This window comes from Prinia subflava, chromosome 4 (assembly GCF_021018805.1).
Source record: "Prinia subflava isolate CZ2003 ecotype Zambia chromosome 4, Cam_Psub_1.2, whole genome shotgun sequence".
Lineage (NCBI taxonomy): Eukaryota > Metazoa > Chordata > Aves > Passeriformes > Cisticolidae > Prinia > Prinia subflava.
This window is the reverse complement of record NC_086250.1, coordinates 70554845-70570120: the sequence shown is the minus strand read 5'-3', so window position 1 is coordinate 70570120 and position 15276 is coordinate 70554845. Positions and strand designations below refer to the sequence as shown.

The 15276-nt window shown below is 47.1% G+C and overlaps 2 protein-coding genes across 4 annotated transcripts; both read left to right on the top strand.

Annotated features, from left to right (window-relative positions):
• Positions 1-1450: 1450 nt before the first annotated feature.
• On the top strand, positions 1451-5811 carry LOC134550417 (endonuclease domain-containing 1 protein-like). The gene is made up of 3 exons (XM_063397100.1): positions 1451-1561; positions 3613-3928; positions 4687-5811. Exons 2-3 carry the CDS (start codon positions 3647-3649, stop codon positions 5224-5226), a joined length of 822 nt encoding a protein of 273 aa, XP_063253170.1. The 5' UTR covers positions 1451-1561; positions 3613-3646; the 3' UTR covers positions 5227-5811.
• LOC134550416 (endonuclease domain-containing 1 protein-like) lies at positions 3808-13173 on the top strand. 3 transcript variants are annotated; one of them, XM_063397098.1, is made up of 4 exons: positions 3808-3928; positions 7603-7744; positions 10362-10681; positions 11778-13172. In XM_063397098.1, the coding sequence occupies exons 3-4, from the start codon at positions 10397-10399 to the stop codon at positions 12321-12323; spliced, it is 831 nt and encodes a 276-aa protein (XP_063253168.1). In that variant the 5' UTR covers positions 3808-3928; positions 7603-7744; positions 10362-10396; the 3' UTR covers positions 12324-13172. The 3 variants fall into 3 exon arrangements, with proteins under 3 accessions (XP_063253168.1, XP_063253166.1, XP_063253169.1); XM_063397096.1 differs by lacking the exon at positions 3808-3928 and having other exon boundaries at positions 7165-7744; XM_063397099.1 differs by lacking the exons at positions 3808-3928; positions 7603-7744 and adding an exon at positions 8093-8237 and having other exon boundaries at positions 11778-13173.
• Positions 13174-15276: the final 2103 nt, after the last annotated feature.

Here is a 15276-nt window from a genome sequence, read left to right as displayed (position 1 = left end):
CAAGGGTTCACATTCCATGGACTGAACACGTTGCCATGTGCTGTCCCAAAAGACAAGGAAACAGGAGAATCAAGACAGTGGCATCTTCTGGCCTCTGCTTGAGGGAGCAGCTGAAAAATTCTTCTTTCATCTATCAAGGAGGCAAACCTTCGTGTTTGGAAACTTTTAATAAGGTCACATTGTAAGCTGGCACCTCAGATTTCTGAGGAACTACTTATCAGTTGTGCTGGGTGAGTTCCTGTTACACTCCCTGCACTGAGGTTCTCACTTGCTGTACCTGGGCAAAATGCCCCTTGCTGTTGGGAGCCAGGAGAGGAGGCATTCAGAAATGCTGCTGACCAACCACATTAAGTGTGCCACACACCTGAAGATGCAGCAGAGAACATTCTGGACAACCTGCTCTAGCTGATCCTGCTTGAGCCTGGAGCCTGGACTAGAAGATCTTGACAGGTCCTCCATAACCACACAATTCAGTGATTCTGTGATCGTGGGACATACTTTTATTTGCTTTAACAGGGAAAGCAAAAGCTGTGCACACAAGCAAAGCACAACAAGGAATTCTTTCACCATTTCCCATGGATAGAAAGGTGTTCAGCCACCTCCAGGACAGCAGGGCCCCATCCCACCTAACAGTTACATGGGAAGATAAAACCCACCACTCCAAATGTCCCCTCCCTCCACCTTCCTCCCTTCACTTTATATACTCAGCACGAATTCACATGCTCTGGAATATCTCTTTGGTCAGTTTGGGGTCACTTGTCCTGGTGTTGTCTCCTCCCAACCTCCCAAGTACCCCCAGCCTCCTTGACAGCCTGGCAGTACAAAAAGCAGAAGAGGCATTGGCTCTGTGATAACACAAAAATGTTTCTGTGTTATCAACTCTGTGTTCAGCACAAGTCCAAACACAGCCCCATACCTGCCACTGTCAGGAAAATTAACTCTGAACCCAGCACACCTATCAACCCCATGCCCTTGTCCACAGTCTCTCTCTCCAGCTGTCCTGCAGACTCCTCAGGTACTGGCAGGAGCTCTGAGGTATCCCCAGAGCCTTCTCCTTCCCAGCCTGCTGGGATGAAGCTGTTCCAAAGCCATGGCAATCAGGCAAGAGAGCATTTGCAGCCTGGCCATAGGAAGGATGTAATGTGAGGCTGCAGAAGAGCAGCCTGTGAATATGTGAGTGTCCTCAGAGACAGGACAGTCCATCTAATGTCACCAGAGCTGTTCTGTTGGGAACAGAAACATATGCAGGTGGAATTGATGAAATGATCAAGGAAGTCACCAGACCGTCTTAACTCATGCTGACGTACCGTGCTGCAAGTCAGTAAATCTGAGAGATATTATGAGGAAATAAACAACTGTCAACATATTTCAGGATGAGTGTAACGCCCCTGAATAAAAATAGAAGACTTCTCTTTTCTGTGCAATTCCCTGTTTACGAGAAAGGGCAAATTTAAGAGTGGGTATATATTGCATTAGCAGTCCTGAGGATTCAACCAGTCCTTTCTCCAGGGAGAAGACAGAAGGAACGGTTCAGCTCTCAGTTCTGAGACTCTGCTTCAAGGTAAGCTCTTGCTCCTTCCTCCCCATTGTCTCCAATATTCAAAGTCCTTCCTGAGCTTTGGAATAAAATTATACAGACAAAGCCTAGGCTGGAGTTGCTGAGCTCCAAGGAGCAATCAGAGCTTATGCATGCACTGAATTTTGCAGCACTTGAGTATTTTCTGTTTAGGACAGGAAGGACAGTTTCTGTCAGTCAGAATGGCAAGGACAAAAGGAAGGATTTGGGAAAGAAAGTCAAGCCAGCTCATCTGAAAATTAACATCAAACTGTTGAATAAGAAGGAAGCAAGAAATTATTGACTACCAAAACATCACCCATGACCTAGCAAAAAAACTGTAGAAAAACAGAATTGCAGTCTGAACTCTAATCTCTGCTTGGGAAATCTATCAACTGTCTCTTTTGGAGAGCATATAAACCCAGACAGTCTGAGACTGCAGCAGAGACATTTGAGAGTCCTCGGCTACTTTGGAGCTGTGAGCAGAATCCTGTGCAGCTCTTCCTCATGTTAGGGGTTTTCTATATATCTCTTAAGTTAGCTATTCACTTAGATACAGTTTAATCTTGGAGTGGGTCATGCAGAAGGACTTTTCAGGCACTCCTCTGCTTGATTTGGGGCAGCTATGGGCATTCTCTGCCCAGTGCTGTAAAAAGTCCCAACTTGTGGTTCCCGTTCTCAGTTTCCAGCTCATTGGTCACCACCTTCCTGATCCGGGGCTGAAAAAGAGAAAAAGGACCACAAATGTTGGGTCAGAGCAGGGCTGTGTGCAGCTCAACATCCTGAATCCAATGGAAATGGAGAGATGAGGGTCAGGGAGATGAATAAGAAAAGAGCAAATGTACAAGGTGACTTGTCAAGCCTTCAGCAGTCCTCAGCTCAGACCCTTCCCAGCCAAGGGTGGGCTTTGTGCTTTAGAGGCTGTGGCAGCTTTCTCTCCCAGGAACCCTTTCAACTGCCTGTCCTGGCTGCCTTAATTCCAAATGCTGATGGTATGAAATCATTCCACTGAGTGTCTGGAAATGCAAATGGAAGCATCCCTGTTATCCCCAACCTGTGCTGCCTCTGAAAGGAGACAAAGCCCTTGCTTGGTTGCCAGCAATCCCAGGGAGCTCTTCAGCACTTTTCTCATAAAGGAATGATCTCACTGACTGCTGAGAATCACAGCAGCACTGAGAAAGTCAAAATAGGACAGGTGGCTGTCCAAGAAATTCCTGCAACTGTGCCTTTGACTGTACAGGAAAATCAGTCATCCAAGCTAAGGGTGGGCATCAGCAGGAACCTCAAGGAACGTTTGGAAGAGGTGCCCCTCAGTGCTTGCATTGCAGCAGCCACTGTGCTGATAAGATAGAGGTGTAATCCCTCGTGCTTGCTGCTACCATCTGCTTGGCCCCTTCATTTTGTCTCTCCGTGTGTCTGCAAGTTCAGACCCTGGGGTTGGATATTGTGGAAATGCAAGGTGAGCAGCAGGACATTGCCCAATGTCAGCTAAGAAGCAGGACCCCAAGTGGATCATTTGGGGTTCAGGTTTAATATTGGGTCTGACTGGAAGGGCTGCGTGTCTGTGTGAACCTGGATAGGGCCAGAGATGTGTAGCAAGTGCAGCAGTGCTGTTCTTTCCCTGCCCAATGCCCCATGAGATTAAAGCCCAGCTCAGCACTGCAGGGGGCTGACAGAGTCCCTGCCCAGCTGCAGGTGTCTGCTGTGGCAAGGTGCTCAGAGCAGGAGGGAGGTGGGAAAAGGTGACCTTGTCCCAGGACTGTGCCTCAGTTGCAAGTTCACATTGCTTTGAGAGCTGATTACACTGATTATAGCTTTGGCTCCTTCTACACTTGGGCTGAGTTCTCCCTCTGCTGCCTCCTCTGGCCACCTAACCCCTCTTTTAGGTTTCACCCTTACTGCCTTCATGATTTTTCCATATCCTAGAGGATAGAAATGTCTCCTTTCCTGGTCTCTCATGATCCCCTCCTCTGCCAGCTCTGTCCCCCTGCACAAAAAGGCTCCAGGCCATGACCAGCTGTCTCCAAGCTGAGTGTCCCTCTGCATTTGCCTTCCAGGGGAGCAAGAGCCCTTCCCTGAAATCCTCCCACGATGCTGAGGCTCCTGCTGCTGCAGGTGTTGGCCAGCTGCCTCTGGCTAGGACACAGCGAAGTGGTGACGTCCTTTGCAAGCTGTCCCCAGTTTTTCTATGGGGGAACCCCCCCAAATAATGTCCTGGAGCCACAGAACCCAGCCTGGATCTGCCAGCGCTACAAGAACCAATATCACTTTGCCACCCTGTATGACAGGAAGATGCGTATTCCAGTGTACTCTGCTTACATCTACAGTCCTGGACCTGGCAACAGATTTACGTCATGGTTTGTTGAGCCCCAGGTGAGTGTCTCTCTCACAGCACATCCCCCTTCAATCATAAGAAGATAAATGCAGCATTTAACCCAACTTTTCTATTTCTTACAACCTCACTATACACACACATAAATGGACACACTGGATGGGAATTTTCTCATTCAACTTCTAACACCTGCACCACATGATCAGATGGTTCCTTTGATGCATCTGAGATGTCAGCAGAATTATATCTCAAAGGTGCCCAGTTTCCTGCCTTGACCTGACAGGAACAGCAAATCAGATCTCTTTGCATCACATGACAAAGTCAAATGATTCCCCTCCCTGTGCCTGCTGTGGTGGGAGACCAAGTGATGGGGAAAAGGCATCTAAGAGAGGCTACACTTGAGGGACCAACAGTGCTGCTGGATCTGATCCCCACTTTGCCCTGAGCTGTTTTGTCATCCCTGAGCTTATCTGCTCCCAGTGAAGAGTCAAACAGGCTCTGTGAATGGTGTGAGACAAGTGATGAGAAACTCAGAAGGGGGTGAAATGGCTCAGAGACAAAGCCTTGGGGGAAAAGGCCTCCCAGCACAGGCTGCAGTCAGATTCTGAGCTGCTTTCTCTTTCTCTTCTCATTCATGCGGGAGGGGCATGCATATAATTTTTCTCAGATTCATAAATTTTCATACATTGAGATTACAAAAAATGGAATTTTCACCATCAGAGCCATCTGGTCCAGGGTAATCTGTTTCATTACATGCATCCTCAGTACTGACACCTTTTCCTCTTCTTACCCTGTCAAGCTGATCAACCCATCTTTTTCCAAGGATATGGATACAGAGATATCCATTGCAAATCGATACAAAGTCACTCCACAGCAAATTGGCCAGAGTCAGGCTATCAACCAAGACTACAAGAAACTCCAGGGTTTAGACCGTGGTCACTTGAGCCCCAGTAGCCACCGAAGTGGTAACAACAACAAGTGGGCTACCTTCACCCTCACCAACATAGTGCCCCAGAACAGCACGCTCAACAAGGGTGCCTGGAAAGACTACGAGAACCAAATGATGGCCCAGCTAACCCAGGGCTGTACAACCACCTATGTCATTGTGGGTGCTGTGCCTGGGAACAAGTACATCTCCAATAAGAGGGTTAATGTACCCAGCCACCTCTGGTCAGCTGCCTGCTGCCAGACCAACACCATCAGGAAGACTTGGGCCGTCATTGCTGAAAACAACAAGAATCAGGTCCAGAACCTCCCCCTGGCACAGCTGGAGGCCAGGTTGACCACCCTCTATAGGAAGGGAAAGGTCTCTCTGTTCCACAGTGATTGTCCCCGCTAACAAACCTCATATCCTGGGTGGAAAAGGCTTGAGAGCTTTTCCCTCATGTCATAGAATCCCAGAATCCCAGAATCCCAGAATCCCAGAATCCCAGAATCACAGAATCCCAGAATCACAGAATCACAGAATGGGTTGTGTTTTATGGGACTTTAAAGATCATCTTGTTCCATCCCCTTCCCTGCGCAGTGACAACTTTCACTACACCTGGTTGCTCCAAGCCCCATCCAACCTGGTCTTGAACACTTCCAGACATGGAACAGTCACAGCTTCTCTGCTCACTCCATGACATTGCCTCACCACCCCCTCTGTGTAGAATTTCTCCCTAACATCTCATCTAACCCTGCCCTTTGTCAGTGTGAAAACATTCCCTCTTGTCCTGTCACTCCATGCCCTTGTCCAAAGTCCCTCTCCAGATCTCTTGGTGAACTTCTAGCTAGTGGAAGGGGATCCAACTTCTCCACACAGCCTTTTCTTGTCGAGGTTGAACACCCTCAGCTGGCTCAGCCTGTCTCCAGAGCAGAGGTGTTCCACACCTTGGCCTCCACTGGACTCCACTCCAATATAATTTTGTCCTTCTCATGTTGTGGGCCCCAGAGCTGGATGCAGCACTCCAGGCGCAAGGACAAGATTCTGGACAACCAGCTCTAGATGACCCTCCTTGACCAAGGGTATGGACGAGAAGATTTTGAGTGATCCCTCCCACACTCAACAATTCAGTGATTATGTGATTCAGCGATGCTTTTGTTTGCTTGCTTTTGAAATTGCACCTTGGGAGCAGCACCTGTATATCAACAGGCAGGATGAGGCACTGGATAGAAAGGGAGTTTTGAGCAGCCAAAGATAAATTTCTGTGATGCACTGCTTGAATACCTTAATTCTCCACCCTGCTTCTGAAGCTTTTCTTTAAAATTACAGGGAACTGATTTGGGGAAATGTGTTTAGTATATTCAGTATATTCAATGTATTCAATGTCATAATCAAAAGATCAGCATAGGACAGATCATTTAGTTCCAGACTAGTTCACAATAAAAATTATTTGCTGCAGTGCTGGTTTGCAGGGTCACTTCATGTATAAACCACACGTTGCCTCTTGCTGAAATTTCTACTACTAAAAACGCCACAGTTCCCAGAACATCAGTGCTATTTTGGGCTGAGGATCCTCTGCAGACACCTCTGATGTACCTCAAGGGGCTCCCTCTGACTTGCTCACCCACCTCTTCACACCTGCTGGGGCTTGAGACCACACTCATCCTCACCCCTGCTCATCTCATGCCCCACTGCCCCTGCTTTCCAGGGAAACTATGGAACTATGGGTGATTGACCAACCCCACGAATCCCACCTCCATCAGCTCCTTGGGTTGTCCTGGGAACCTTTACCCCTGACAGTACCCAGAAATGCCCTGCCCTCCACAGTAAGCTTGTGAAATACTTGGGAAGCTAAAAAGAGAAAGGAATCAGTTCCATAGAATCACTGAATGACAGAATCCAAGGTTGGAATAGACCTCCAAGGTCATCCTGTCACACCGTCCTCCCAGCACTACCACTGTAAATATTAAACCACTAATCCCTATCACCCAGTCCTGAATCCAGATGCCTCTGAAACACCTCCAGGGATGGTGACTCCAACACCTCTCTGGGAAACCTTTTCCATTGCCTGACCATGTGGCAGTTGAAAGAGCTTTTTCTAATATCTAATCTGAATTTCCCCTGTCTCATCTTAAATTCTTTTCCTCTACTCCTCTTACTTCTGACATGGTAGAAGAGACCAACCTCAGCCTCATTACAACCTCCTTTGAGGTAACTGCAGAGTGCCCTGAGCCTGCTCTTCTCAAGACTAAAATCTAATCCTAACATCTAATCTAGCCCTGCCGTCTGTCAGTTTGAAGCTGCTCCCTGTTGTCCTGTCACTCCAAACCCTTCTCAAAAGTTTCTCTCCATGTGAACCCCTCTCAGGTACTGAAATGGGCTCCAAGGTCTCCCAGAGCCTTCTCAGCAGCAGGCTTTGCATGAATAAGGGCTCTTAACAAAGCCTTTGCAATTAGGCAAGGGAAAATATGCAGTCTGACCATACTAATTGTGTTCTGAGAGGCTGCAGAAGAGCAGACTGTGAATATCTGGGTATACTCAGAGACAAGCCAGTCAGTCAAACGCCACAAGAGGTGTTCTGCCAGGAACAGAAACATGTGTAGGTCCCCATTCGTGGGGAATGAGGAAATAAACAGAGCAGTCACCAGACCCAGTTATTTTCCCCTGACACATGATGCTGCAAGAACCTGGGAGAAATCCTGAGGAAATTGCAAATAGCAACTGTCACCCCACTTCAGGGTGGGAGCAAACAGATCTCCTTGAATAATGACAGAAAGCCTTTCTTTGCAGTGAAATTCCCTGTTTATCACAACGGCCAGATTGACGACCGGGTATACATTGCACTGGCACTCCTGAGGGATCAGCCAAGTGTTTCTCCAGGGAGAAGAAGAAAGGAACTCTTCGGCTGCCTGTTCTGAGACTCTGCTTCAAGGTAAGCTCTTGCTCCTTTCTCACCATTTACTCCAATATTTCAAGTCTTTCCTGAGCTTTGGAATAAATATATATAGACAAAGCCTAGGCTGGAGTTGCTGAGTTCCAATATCTGCTGTCCAAAGAGCAAGGAGAGTTTGTGAATGCACTGAATTTTGCAGCTCTTAAACACTTTCTGTAAACGAGAGCAAGGACAGAGGGAATGATTTGGGAAAGAATTTCAAGCCAAGTCACCTGGAAAATTAACATCAAACTGTTGAATAAGAAGGAGGGGTGAGCACCAAAACTCCACCCCATGACCTTGCAAGAGGCCTCTGACAAACACAGGTGGCTGAACTCCTGGACAAACTCACTCTAAACTCTCTTTGGGAAATTTAACAACTCTGCCTACTTAGAGATAATATAAAAACAGCCACTCTGAGACTTCAGCAGAGACATTTGAGAGTCCTCTGTCACTGGGGCTGCAAGCAGAGTCCTGTGCCCTCTTTTCCACGGTAGGTTGGTTCCTATATATCTAATATTAAGTTTGATATTAAGTTAGTTAAATATATTTTAAGCATGGAGAGGGTCATGCAAAAGGACTTTTCAGGAACTTCTCTGCTTGATTTGAGGCAACTACAGGCATGCTCTGTCCAGTACTGTAAAGAGTCACCACTTGTTGTTCCTGTTCTTAGTTTCCAGCTTACTGGTCACAGTGTTCCTGATCTGGGGTTACTAAAGAGAAAAAGGACCAGATGTCTTGTGTCACAGCCAAGGGTATATGTAGCTTAATATCCCAATGCCAGCTGAGAGGCAGGACCCCAAGAGGATCATTTGAGGTTCAATATTGGGTCTGACTGAAGAGCTGTGTGTCTGTGTGAACCTGGATGGGGCCAGAGATGTGTAGGAAGTGCAGCAGTGCTGTTCTTTCCCTGCCCAATGCCCCATGAGATTAAAGCCCAGCTCAGCACTGCAGGGAGCTGAGCAGAGTCCCTGCCCAGCTGCAGGTGTCTGCTGTGGCAAGGTGCTCAGAGCAGGAGGGAGTGAGAACAGCCTGAAACTGAGTCAGGGAAAATTTAAGCTGGATATCAGGAAGAGGTTTTTCACCCATAAGGGTGGTTGAGCCATGAGAGGCTCCCCAGGGAAGTGGTCACATCACCACACCTGCCTGAGTACAAGCTGTGTTTGTACAATACTCTCAGGCACATGGTTGGATTTCTGGGGCTGTCCTGGGCAGAGCCAGAAGTTGGACTCAATGGTCCTGATGGATCCATTCAAATTCAGCATCTTCTGTGATTTTATGAGATCATGTTTGGAAGTAGGGCCTTCCAGGCCCTGTTTTGTTGCAGGATTTTTTCTCCAGTGCCAGTGCAAAAGCTGAGGTAGGTTGGAAAAGGTGACCTTGTCCCAGAGCCATACCTCAGTTCCATGATAACTTTGCCATGAGAGCTGTTTGGGCATCGGGTGGATTTGGAACACCCCTCTGACAGACTATGCCCCCACCATTGCCTCCTCTGGGCACCTAAAACCTATTTTAGATTTCATCCTCTTGTGTGAAAAAGGGAGATTTGCCCAAACCTTTCAGTTTCAGTGTTCAGTCTGTCAGTACCACATGAAAGCCAAACCCCTTCTGCCTTATCAGTCTGTCGGTGTCCTGTTGTGGAGACCCTTCACTGAGCAGTTCTCTGGGGTGGAGGGTTTGACTGATTTGTTCAGGGTCACACGCCAAGCAGAGAAACCCCTCCTGGGTCTCCACACCTTTACCCACTGCCAGCTCCTGAAGGACTGGCTTTAACTGTTTACAGAATAACACTTATTAATAAAACTGTGTCAGGTTAAGGTTTGAGGCTTGCCAGTGAAAGTATCTGACTGCAAAAAGATATTCAAAGCAGGATACTAATTCAGAACAACATACTAAGAAAGTTTAATAAAAGCGGGCTTGAGGTAATCATTCAGCATGAAGAAAGCAGGATTCTTACCCAATAGGCATCCCAAAGGGAGAGAAGGCAGGTTCAGCCCACCAACTGATCCCAGAAGTTACCATGGAGTCTTCAATCACTTCTCTCCATTTTTAATTCACTTTTATACTATTTCTTTACATTTAGGTGGTGTTTGCATGCAGTCATATGTCTTTTTCAGTGAGGGTTCTCATGCCTTGGGGGTGGATATCTCAATGAAGTACCTGCAGTAACCTGGGGATGGGGATGTGTGTCAGTCCAAGGAGAGGAATTTTGCCATGGTTGTTGATTCAGCAGCAGGACATCTTCATTTATCTCCCATGATTTTCAGTTGCCATGCAGATTATCAGCTAGAAAATACCACTGAGTTGTCTACTCTTGCAAGGGTTTTGACAGAGCCTGGCCATGGTGTTTCCTCTCCACTCCACTCCACCTGCTATTTATGTCCACCTTAGGTTTATTCCTCCTTGTGTGTGGGAGGCCAGGTATGCTGACTGTGTTTCATCCAGGGAGGAGCATTTTCCCCTGTATTTTCCCCTGTAACTTCTCTACTGTTATCCTTTCATCCCCAGTCATTCCCTTCACACCCCTATAGCGCTGATGATTTTTCCATATCCAGAAGGACAGAAGTTATCCCCTCCTTGGTCTCTCATAGTCTCCTCCTCTGCATTTGCCTTCCAGGAAAGCAAGAGCCCTTCACTTCAAATCCTCCCGCAATGCTGAGGCTGCTGCTGCTGCAGGTGTTGGCCAGCTGCCTCTGGCTGGGGCACAGCGAGGTGGTGAAGTCCTTTGAAACTTCATGTCCTCAGTTTTTTTTCCGGGAGATCCCCCCAAATGAAGCCCTGGAGCCGCAGAACCCAGCCTGGATCTGCCAGCGCCACAAGAACCAGTATTACTTTGCCACCCTGTATGACAGGACGATGCGTATTCCTGTCTACTCTGCCTACATCTACCAGCCTGGACCTGGCAAAAGACCTAGAACATGGCTGGTTGAGCCCCAGGTGAGTGTCTCTCTTACAGCACATCACCCTCCAGTCATTAAAAGCAGCATTAAAATAACCATTTCTTTTTCATCTCACCCCTCTACATGCATGCAAATGGACTCACTGGATGGGATTCTCCTCATTTTACTTCAAACACCTTCATCACATGATTCCTCTGATGCATCTGACACATCAGCAGGAGAATGAGATGAGTCATATCCCAGAGGTGTCCAGGTTTTAGCACTGAACTGACAGGAACAATAAATCAAATTACTTTACATTATATTACAAAGACAAATGATTGCCCTCCCTGTGCTCTACTGTGATGGGAGAACAAGTGATGGGCAAAATACATCCAATAGCAGCTAAATTTGAGGAATCAATGGTTCAGCTGGGCTCTGATCCCCACTTTGCCCTGAGCTGTTCTGCATCTCTGTCAGAGCTTACCTGCTCCCAGTGAAGAGCCAAAGAGGCTTTGGGAGTGACATGAGAGAAGTAAAAAAAAACTCAGAATGGGGTGAGATGGTCCAGGGACCAAGTCTCAGCAGGCTTAGGCACTGGAGATGAGAGGGTCAGGTTAACTGTGGAGGGATTTCTGGAGTGACATCTGAGGCAGTGAAAAGTGAGGAGCATCAGTGCCAGTCCAGTCAGAAGGATGGGCTCTCCATCCATGGGCAGAGATCCCTGAGCACCTCTGGCTCAGGCTTGGTCCAGAAGGATCCAGCAGACAGACAGAACTCCACAAGACAAACTTCAGAACTTTAGGAAAACAGGCCAAGGAAATAAGGGACACAAAAAGAGGAAATTCATGTCATTGCTAAGGACAGAGTGGCAGGATTGATTTGGGTGAAAATGAACCACAGAAGAAACCCATAGGCAGTGTTCCAAAGGAAAGCCATATATAATCCTCTAAATGTGAAATGAATTCCTGAAATAAAAAAAAATATTTGCACTTGTTCCTCGTAGGAACTCAAGCAACTGATCTGGTATTGTACCACATCAGGATCAGATGAAAAATAGGATCTTGACACTCAGAGACTTCTGCTCTAGGGAAATCTGTTCCATTTTCCCCATCCCCAATACTAACACCTTTTTCTTTTCTTTTCCTGTCAAGCTGATTGGCCCAGCTTTTCCCAAAACTATGGAAAAAGAGTGGACACTCTTAAATCGATACAATGTCAGCTTAGAGAAACTCAGCCAGAGCCAGGCTATCCTTCATGACTACAAGAACCTGACGGGTTTGAACCGGGGCCATTTGAACCCCAATGGCCACCACGACGACTACAGCAGCAGGGTGGCCACCTTCACCCTCACCAACATCGTGCCCCAGGATGAGAAACTCAACGGCGGCGCCTGGAACAACTACGAGCAGCAAACGATGATCAGGAAGACCCAGGGATGTAAAACCACCTATGCCATCGTGGGTGCTGTGCCTGGGAACAACTACATCGCCAAGGGCAGGGTTAATAAACCCAGCCACCTCTGGGCAGCTGCCTGCTGCGTGGTGGACAACAGCTACATAAAGGCGTGGGCGGTCATCGCTGAGAATGACAAGAACCAGGTTGAGCTCCTCACGCTGGGGGAGCTGGAGGACACCTTAACTGAGCTCTATGGCAGGGGACAGGTTTCCCTGTTTGACAGTGACTGTCCCCGGGAATAAGCCTCACATCTTGGGTGGAACAGGCTCAGGAGCTTTTGTCACATGTCATAGAATCACTGGTTTGAGCTGGAAGGAATTTCAAACACCATCCATGTAGTCTCAGCTCCCTTGCCATGGGCAGGGACACCTTCCACTATCCCAGGTTGCTTCAAGCCCTGTCCAACCTGGCCTTGGACACTGCCAGGGATGGAGCAGCTACAACTTCCCTGGACAACCTATGCCAGGGCCTCACCACCCTGACAGTAAAGAATTTCTTCTTAACATCTAATCCAACACCTGCTTTCAGTTTAAAGCCATTCGCTCTTGTCCCAGCACTCCATACCCTTGTCCAAAGTCCCTCTCTCTTTTAAAACCCTTTAGACACTGGAAAGGGTCCAAGTTCTCCCAAGAACCTTCTTTTCTCCAGGCTCTCTCACCCTCAGCTCTCTCACCCTCTCTCCAGAGTAGATGTGCTCCAGCTCTTGGAGCATCTTTGTGGACTCCTCTGGACTCCACTCCAACAGCTTTGTGTCCTTCTTCTGTTGTGGATCCCAGAGCTGGAGGCAGCACTGCAGGGGTCTCACCAGAACAGAGCAGAGGGGAACAAATGGATTGTAGAAGAGAACAAGACAACCCAGGACTCCCCAAGGCCTCTGAGTCTTTTCCAGGAAGGTCTGTTCTCTCAGACTTTACATGATATCTAATTTCCAGTAGGAAGTGAGAAAACCTGTCTTCAGGAAATTTATCAACAAAAGAATACCCACTGCCACGTACTTTAGAGTAGTTTAGAGACTAACATAACAATTTCTATGCCAACTGTGTAATTTACTAATAAAACCTCGTGAAATTTTACATGTCTTCTGGTTTTTGTTTTTCCTTTTGACCATGAGCATTTAGGGATCTTGGGAGGTCATTTGAGGGTGGTTTTGTGGGCAGAATGGGAGCTTCAAGTAAAGGTTAATAGAGAAACCTTCTATTGGGTCATGAGCTATAGAAAGGACCCCCTTACTTGGTAAGCTCCTTCTTAGGGACCTGTCGGGGTTCAGCTGAATCCAGTCTTAGCCCCAGATTTTGTCAATTGTTTATGTCTAAAGGATTGTAGAGATGTAATTGAAACTTTATACAACTTGTCCTACAGGTTTGAGGATTGCAAACCATACATATTTACATAATCATATATGATCTAGGATGATAATGATAAGGCAAAAATATGTTAATCAGAATTATTTAGTTCACAGTATGGAAGCTATAACTACTAGTATGGTATTGTGTACTATGAAGCAGTATTGAAGCAAATATATTAAAGCAGTTATATTAAAACCAGCAAAAACAGTTAAATAGAGATTGATGTTACTCACCTATATGAATGGTCAAATGACCATTTGACCATGGTAAAATCTCTTTGGCTCAACCCTGAGAGGTGACCTTAAGAGGCATCTGCACTCCAAGGGGGAATCTCCACACGCACACTGTCACCCTGGTTTTCAAGACTTTTCTAAGCCTTCTGTAATGTTCTTCATATTGGAGTCAGAATTTTTACCTTCTCACAGTTTGTACTGTAAACAATGGCCATGTTTTGCTGTCTTTCATTGTTTACATATTTCTAGCTGGGAGGAGAAAGTTGATTGACAGTTGGCTTGACCAATGTGGTTTGAGAGGTGGAATTCCATCCTCCAATCCACAGGCCCCTTAGGAAATGTATAAAATTGAGTTTTGTAAATAAACTCGCCCCTTTTTCCTGCTCTGCACACCTGCGTGTCCTCGTGTGGTTCTTTTCGTGTCATCTGTGACAGCACACAATCCAGGAAGGTGTGTGTCTGCACATGTAAGAGCTAAAGAGACAAAAGTCTCTCTGTACTTCATATCAGCAGTGTTCAGATGTTCATCAGATGTTCGGACAGTTCTTGGGAAGCAGGGCCTCAGTACGCACAATGATTCCTCTGGAAGGCCAACACTGAAAACTCACAAATTCCCCCCCTCCTCCTCTCTCCGTTAGCTAATATATCTGAGCTGAAGTCATATGGTATGGAACATCCCTTTGGCTAATTTGGGTCAGCTGGCCTGGTTGTGTCCCCTCCCAGGATCTTCCCCACTCCCATCCCCTTTGATGGGAGAAGGAATGTCAGAGGGAGAGCGCTGCTCGGCAGTAGCCAAAACACCGATCTGTCATCAACGCCCTTCCAATGCAAAGCACAGCACTGTAAGGGCTGGGAACTCTACCTCAGCCAGACAAAATAGAGCTGTTCAGAATAAAGTTCACTTGCTGCAGTGCTGAACTGAAGGCTCATCTCATACAGAAACCACAAGCTGACTTCCCACTGAAATTTCCACTGGCTGTAATGTCACAGTGCCCAGACCATTCTTGCCTGTCCAACAGGTGTCCAAACAATATCAGAGGATGTTATGACACCCACACAAGTGTCAGCATCAGACATCAGTTATTCTTCTGGAAATGGGCATGAACAAAGTGGGTCAGGGTGTCAACAGCTCATACAAGACATGCCCATCGCTCCAGTAACAAGAATTGCAACTTTGATGTCCTCAGTCTTGATCCTTTGGGGCTGGGGGCCAGCACAACAAAGAGTTCAACAGGTTTTGTGTGTTCAGGATTATGTTGGACTGCCCCACTTTTCCCTTGGGATGGGTTTTACACCGTGTCATGCAGCACTGTGGAGTTGGGGGACACTTGGGGGTCTTTGATGGTTTATGGCCTCTTCTAATGATGTGACCACTGTTGGGCCCTGCTCTGTTCTGTCAGTTGGGCCTCATCTGAAAGGAGGAATCTGCCCCACCTCCACCACATCTGCTTCTTCTTGGCCTTCTCCCTCATCCTAGCTAAAATCCACTTAGTTTAAGTCATCAGTGCCAGGTTAACAAAGACAAAAGCAAGCACAGGACTCAACCAATGTGTTTAAACAAACTTTGATCGAAGACATTTCTCTGTGTATTTCTGGTTGTAACAACCAACTCATCA

What these genes read in the sequence shown, in the direction of transcription:
- LOC134550417 (XM_063397100.1), top strand. Translation starts at nt 3,647, where the DNA reads ATGCTGAGGCTCCTGCTGCTGCAGGTGTTGGCCAGCTGCCTCTGGCTA. An exon ending in CATGGTTTGTTGAGCCCCAG is followed by an intron (nt 3,929 to 4,686) that starts GTGAGTGTCTCT and finishes TACCCTGTCAAG; the next exon opens with CTGATCAACCCATCTTTTTC.
- LOC134550416 (XM_063397099.1), top strand. Translation starts at nt 10,397, where the DNA reads ATGCTGAGGCTGCTGCTGCTGCAGGTGTTGGCCAGCTGCCTCTGGCTG. An exon ending in CATGGCTGGTTGAGCCCCAG is followed by an intron (nt 10,682 to 11,777) that starts GTGAGTGTCTCT and finishes TTTCCTGTCAAG; the next exon opens with CTGATTGGCCCAGCTTTTCC.